At 38.1% G+C, this 7,345-nt stretch overlaps 1 protein-coding gene across 1 annotated transcript in view; it reads right to left on the bottom strand.

Annotated features, from left to right (window-relative positions):
* The window catches only part of LOC107084294 (DNA topoisomerase I, mitochondrial-like), a 38,976-nt gene that overhangs the window by 9,307 nt on the left and 22,324 nt on the right, over positions 1-7,345 (bottom strand). The window contains exon 15 of the mRNA XM_015374078.1: positions 2,595-2,663. Coding sequence (XP_015229564.1) covers positions 2,595-2,663 — 69 coding nt within the window. The remainder of the gene's footprint in view (positions 1-2,594; positions 2,664-7,345) is intronic.

Below are 7,345 nucleotides of genomic sequence, written 5' to 3'. Positions count from 1 at the left end.
GACAGATGATCAACAGTAACGTAATCAACCACGTCACCAAAGCGCGCATGGGTGACAACAACAATGGCTGTCGCTGGAGAGTTGGGGTGTGTAGATTCTGCTATTAGGTCTGTTCTAGAAGATATCGACAGCAAATTAATTTTAAAAGAGGAACAGAGAAACGTGATCAAGGCTCATCTTCTTATTCTAGGCGTGCAACTGCACGCTTTGATTTTTGTTGACAACAACTGTGCCTGGCTTAACATACGTCACGCACTCCGTTGCTCTTATTGGTTGTAGGTCTATCCAATTGAGTGTAGAGGCCTTTTTTTTCCTGGTTCGTTCGAAACACTCCCCATAATCACAGCTCTATGGAGCAGTATCAGACTCATATTCTGACTAGAATTGAGTAGCACTACGTCAGGCTAACACACTATGGACCTGTGCTGGGATTCCTTGGAGGCATTAACAGATGAGCAAAACATTCTGAATGTGAACCTATATTGTCCTGATTAGCTCATCAGAAGCCTCTGTGAGTCTGAAATCTTTCAGCAACAAGCCGAGACTGAGGAAGCCTTTAATATTAAAACAAAACAACAAAAAAATAAATAATTTTTGTTGAATGCAAATTTTTGGTGGGAAAGGGTAGAACTGTCAAGCTGATGAGTGTGTGGCTGCTACTTTAAGCCTGCAGCCAGTTTGATAGGCAATCTGCAGGACCCACTGTGACACATTCCAGCTATTTGCAGAGCCTTCTCAGATGATGTGACGAAAGAGTCCAGCATGCAGCACATGGAACTTATTCGCCTGCAGTTTAGCAAAGAATAGATGGTTTCCACAGGAGCTACCGCCATCATTCCCAGAGCTGTCCAGGCTTTTAGCCACTATACCTTATTAGAAGCACATATCTGTGCAAGAAACTGGACGTTTAATAAAAGCAGTTATAGATCCAGGCTTACAGACTACTACTCTTCAAGCTTTACTCACAGATTTTAACAACAGCATCTATCAAAGTAAATGTGGCTCAGCTCTGTAGCAGAAATGTATCTAGCAGTAAGTAAAGCAAAACCAATTTAGAAGATTTGTGAAAAGCAAATGTTATTTATGTCCTTTACAGGGAAAATATTTGCACTTGTTGACTGAATGCTAAAGGTGATACCTACGTTTTTCCACCAACTATTATTTTTTATTTACAGTAGCTCATTTACCAAGTTGAATTGGTCATTTCAAGGAAGAAAAACATACAAAAGTTAAAACATCACATCAAAAATGTATAAAATATAACAATTTATATCCATACAAATACAGCAGCAGACATTCAAAATGGCCCTTCCCAGTCAAACGCCAGCCCAATGGCGGCCCACTTTCAGCCAATGTTTTATTTCAGCCAATGTTTTATATTGCAAAAAACTACAAGATTTTTTGTAAGTGGTTTTCTATACCAGAGTGATTTTAAATCTTCTGCATGACAAGAATAGCTAGGGAGGGAATGAGAAAGATCTTCTATGATCAGGGCGGTCTTCCTGATCGCAAAGGGTTAAGCAAAAAGGAGAGGGAGGTTTATGACCTGAGACAGTTTAATGCTTTCACAAAAACTTATGGCTTAAGGTGTAAGTCACCAGTTTTATCACATTACAATTTACACCGATATGTTTGATAGATGATTGCTGACATCACAAAATCTGTCATGGTAAACCTCATCTGACCAGGATGGAGCTGCTCCCCGTCTAAAAACCAGACAGCCGACCTCCAGGTCCTCCTCTGTTTGACATCTTATCAAGTCAGTAAATGTTTTAAAGAAAGTGTTTGGCAGGTTAAAATCTTAACGGCAAAAGAAAGCCTGAACATAAACTCTCCAACTCCAGAATCTACCTTTGAGTTGACAGAATTTGTTTGTCTTTAATGGGGACATGATTTTTAATGCATGCTACCACCTCAGGAACCTTTCATTCACCTTCAGCCAACTGTTCATTTACTGCCCTCTGTGTGGTCTACCTGCCTGCAGCTACAGGAGCCGTAGAGAGGATGTTAGATTTTGTGTGAAAATTCGTCCACCTAACATGTTCCCTGTAAATTTTTCCCCTCACAGTTTCATTTTTATCTGCCAGAGTCCATCCCCTGCCTCTTTTGAAACTCCTTCCCTGCTTTCAGTCTCTCTGCTTCTAATATTCTCGCTCTTCTCCTCACCTCCCGTTACCTCGCTTAAGCCCTTTCATCTCTCCACACCAACAGCCCATCCTCATTCAAACTCATCTCCTGCACCTGGCAATTTAGACCCTGCTTTTTGCTTTACCACAGCTTTTTGTCCATAGAAAGATAGAAAAATGTAATTCTATTTTGCTTCCCCATTTTTTTCTTTTTACATTTTCTCTTTACACGTCTCACAGGTTTCACACTTTTTACACATCTTGAACAGTCCTGAAGTTTAGTTTGTCCTTTATATAAAACCAACAACTATTCAAAACAATTTGAATGTATTTCTGGTAAACATGTTCTTTTACCAGTTTATTGCTTGTAGTTTGTGTTTAGTGTCAAAGCTGTCAGCTTTTAACTGAGGCTTGGACTCCCAAACACCTGCAGCGGATTGAAGGACAGAAAACAAGGAAAAGGCTCACATTTAGGCGATCAAAGAGTTCGTCTCCAGGTTCCTTATTCTCCATGAAAAGGTTTACATTCTTGAAAACCTGAAAACAGCAAAAAAAAAAACTTATGAGTCTTCATCTAAATTAATTGTTTAATTTATCTGATGAATTTCATAAGGAGTGAATGGATAAAAACAGGGAAACAACACAAAGATTTTCATATTTTCAACAGGAAACATTGTAAGAAGTGAAACCTTTTCATATATTAAGTGAAAAGAGGGGGGAGGAAATGGAAAGTCTGCATGTTGGCAAGTAAACTCTCTCTCTTCCTCCTCTGGCATGGGAGTTGGCTCGGAGCACGTCTGCCTGGCTGTGCGTTTCCTGGACAGGGCCGACTTTTACACTTGCTTTTTGTATCTCTGATACTGTCTCCTTGAACCCCAGTAGGCCTCAGCAGATGGCTGCTCACACCGAGTCTGGTTCTGCTGGAGGTTTCTTCCTGTTAAAGGGAGTTTTACCTCTCCACTGTCGCTACAAGCATGCTTAGTGTGAGGGATTGCAATCGAGTAATTGAGTCGATGCAATCAGCTGGTTTTCCTTCGATAGAAAACTGAATCAATTTGACTGTATGATCTGGCTGAACTGTACAGTTCCTTGAGATGACATGTGTTGTGAATTGGCGCTATATAAATAAACTGAATTGAATTAAACATTCAGGTTTTCTAGACCTTTAATCTGTTGATCAAAAAACAGGAAAACTAAAACGGGAACAAAGATACCTGATGTGGGCCTCATTGTTCACAGAACAAATAAATCATGAAAGACGACAAAGAGGAGCCTCAGATAAGTTTTGGTGGAAAAAAAACGGGTTCATTGATGGCTGGTGATCATTTCATTCATTAAAAAATTTTAAACATAGATTTAGTCATTGGGCTTTTTAATAGAGATCCAGTGATCTGATATTAATATCTGTTTAAGTCCCAAAGTGAAGGAAATTCTGGACAGAGTATCAGCGAAAATGGGTCCAATCCATAGGAAAAGATCTATTCAATCAATGTCTATGAGAAATTTAAGTTGGAGCAGTAACGTTTACCCCATTGAGTCAGTCTTCGAAATAATAGTCAGCTTTCAATCCTTACAGTTGTATTTTTGTTTTCTGTTATCAATTACTATTTTGATGATTTCCTTTTCTGACCTTATATTAAAAGGTTGCCTTTTAGGCTATATATGTGTTAATTCCCAAATATACTTGCTTGTATAAAGGAGTTTAAGAAACATGAACAGTAATGATAATAATAAAACAAAGAGAGTTCTGGTACTGGGTCAAACATCTGAAGATAAATTCCCAAATTCCAGTATTGGAATCAGACCTGAAGTGAAACAATTTGGATCAATGCAGCCCCAATTTTTTAATAAATTAATCAAATAAAAATGTGAATATTTATGTCCTTCCTAATATGTTTTTTTCCTGCATTTGAGGAGCAGCTGTAAAGCAGAGGTAGGTGAAGTTTGAAAGCCATGTATGGAGCCCTTATGCTACGTTCCCACCGAACACGATTTGAGCAGGAGGAGCAGCCGGTTTACATGCAAAGTCTATGGCTGACGCGCATCAAAAAGTCCTCCAGCACGTCTAGAGTAGCTGAAGCAATGCCTCATGAGGTTCTGATGCATGTCAAGTGCTTCACAAGCAACAGGTGCTGGAGTTGGAAAATTGTATTTTTGTAGCTCGATGCGCCACATCAGCCAATCACAGAAGCTGATCTGAGGCTGGCAGGGTGACACATACAGCACTGCCGATGCGCACTATGATTACTACACTAAAGCTGTTTATTATCCCTTAAAATGACTTTAAATATCGAAAACTGCCAGCAAATATTTTCACTTTTATTTGACTGGTGCCGGCAGTTTGTACCATATGCCAGAAAAATGCTAACGTCTACTTCCAGCCCCTGCAAACAGTAGGGGGAAAACTCCCAAAAGGCAACTGGCCTGAAGCAGCTGCTGCTGGGGATTCTCAGAGACAGCGCACCACCGACACACGGCGGTTTGAGTGGCTCCAACAGCAAAATTATATTTTAAGGCTGGATCGTAACCTTGAAGAACTGACTGCACAGACGATGTTTTGAGGCGGACTTTCTCACTTAAAAACATCAACCCACTTATCAAAGCAAATATAGTAAAGCCACTCCCATTGAACACAGGAGCAGCAGAAGCATCATATGTATATTTACACAGCTTACTGGACAATTGTTGAGGTTCATCTGACCTTAATGTGTACGCCCATGCAAAGGCTTTTTTGCTGCTAAAATCATGTTCTGTGTGAACGTAGCTTTAGTCGCAGATGCAACATAGTTTGGCCCCAGCATAAAAACTTCTGCCACCTGTCTTCCTCCCTCACTCCAATTTCTTGTCAGCTTGCTTTTTAAATGAAAGACACTAGTACAAAAAAAAATTAAAGCTTAACAAAGATAAGAAAATGTAAGGGATTTTAACGATCTCTGTTCCAGCAAAGACAGGGGGAGGTAATCGCCAGTAAATGCCTGATTGATCCTCCTGTCTTCATTCAGGTCATACAGACAAGAGACAGACATCCCAGTTATTACATCAGTACTTATGAAACATTACACTCTTCAAATGTCTGTGTTTTAGTTGTGATCCCCCCCCCCCAAATATTTGATGATTTCAGATGCAGTAATTAACCCTGTAGGTTGTTGCTTTGAAACCCTTGCACAGCCCATATCAATATGTATTCAGCTGGCAAATTCACTGAGCTGCAGAGCGGTTAGTTATTGATGGCTCATTATTCACTCCATTGTTACTTCCCCATACAGGATTTGAACCATTAATCACCCCTGATGTTATTGGTGGTCCATTGTGTGCACTTCCTGGGTTACCTTATAATAATCTCCTAATATTGGTACAGTCATAAAAAAGTGGACACTCTTTTTCAGCCTCTGTGTTTTTCTCAAATAGCATGGCAGATTTTCTCTGCATTATAAAATATTTTATTTTATTTTTTTGTTGTTTAATGATAAGAAAAAGCTAATTTATCTTCCCCCTATTGTTAAATCAAATATGTCACAATGTTAACACGAAGCAAAGACTGTAGGTTTTCTTACTAACAACATGGTTAGAAGAAGGTGGTCCATGTTATTTTCTTACTTTACTTTGTTTACCAGCAGTGGTTTTATTATTTTGGCTGATTGCTGCATTAGTTTCAAGGGTTTTTAAGGAGAAAGATGGGTAAGAAATTGAAATTACATCATATGATTTTTGTTCCATTTTATTCCAAGTGACATTTAGCAGCAATCACACTGATTTACCAGGGAATTGATGATGCTAAAATATGCAGAGACTAATTAATTCCAGCAAATGTGATGCTTCTGAATGCACTCATTTGAATAATTATATGTTCTGCCAAGAAACAAAACACTTTGGCTGTCAGGTGTTAACATTTCTTTCCCATCTCTGGAACAGAAGATAACACGGGCTGACACTAAACCAGGGGTTATTCATTTCCATTATGCAGCATACAGCCACACAAAGGATGACTGTTTATGAGGTTGGGATCAAATAAAAAAAACTAAAAAAATAATGAAGCATTTTTCATATTTTTCTCTTCAGGCAGGAACACCACAGTTGTGAGTAATGTTTTTTTATTGACTATTTCTCAAGAAGCAAAGAAATTATAGAGAACACGTGATAAAATTCCAGCAGATAAAGTTAACAAGGTTCGTGTTTTCAGCTCTGTATCAAACCTCCCCTCCCTGCACAGAGTTTGATTCATTATTCTCAGTAAGAGTAAAAACAGCAAAGGAAACCTATTCAAATAAGGTATTAAAGAAAACACTATTGATTTTCAAAACAGAGGCAATTTAATCAGCCAAGAGAATTTCTTAGATCATTTGCTGCATACCTGCATGTGTTTTAATGGGTAAAAAACCTAAAAACGATTAAAACATGAATGCCTCCACATTACTTTATTCCCACTTTTCAGTGATTTTACTCCCATGGAGCCACAGAAAAGCTTATTACTCCATCTTTCATGGAAAGAAATGCAAGAGGAAGATGGGTAAAGTAAAATGAAGCTAAGCAAAAAGCTATTAACTTGCTCTGTGAACTCTGAAACATCTGAAGCACCGGGGAAATCGTGAACAGGCTTGCTGTCATTAGTACTTACACTGTGAAAACAAGCCCTAAATAGTTCTGAAAGACTGTTTAACTCTTTGTGAGGAGCATGCATCATTTTGGGGGGGTGGAAACCTGCATGACTGATTTGACATTTAGACGGCAGGTTGAAGTCAGCTTAGAGAGAGTATTTTTGAAGCTTGACTCATAATAAAAAAACCCTTTTTAAAGTAATTCCAGCCCCTGCTCTTCTTATTCTAAACATCATTTTTTCATCAGATAACAGTGCTAAAGGATTTCATACCATATGGATAATTTTACTTAAAATTATATAGAAAATATCTATAGAGCAAACAAACTTTACTGAAACTGAACGGCATCACAGAACCAGATGATATAACAGGCTCAGTAAAGCTACAAATATGTACCTATTTAACTTCTCCTTAGGAAAAAAACTGAGCTTAACATAAACAAAAATCCATTTTAATCACCCCTTTACAGTGCTGCCTAATACATTTTGATTTCTTTGCTTTTTTTGATACACCAAAATGTTTTATCATCAAATTTAATTTAGTATGAAATTACCAATTAAAATAGCCTAAGAAAAAAAAAATGGAAATGTAGATGGAGTTTATATATACATATATGTATATATA

The sequence above is a fragment of the Cyprinodon variegatus genome, unplaced genomic scaffold (genome assembly GCF_000732505.1).
Source record: "Cyprinodon variegatus isolate N-32 unplaced genomic scaffold, C_variegatus-1.0 Scaffold97, whole genome shotgun sequence".
Taxonomy (NCBI): domain Eukaryota; kingdom Metazoa; phylum Chordata; class Actinopteri; order Cyprinodontiformes; family Cyprinodontidae; genus Cyprinodon; species Cyprinodon variegatus.
The sequence above is the reverse complement of the archived record's forward strand: the minus strand, read 5'-3'. Positions and strand labels throughout refer to the sequence as shown.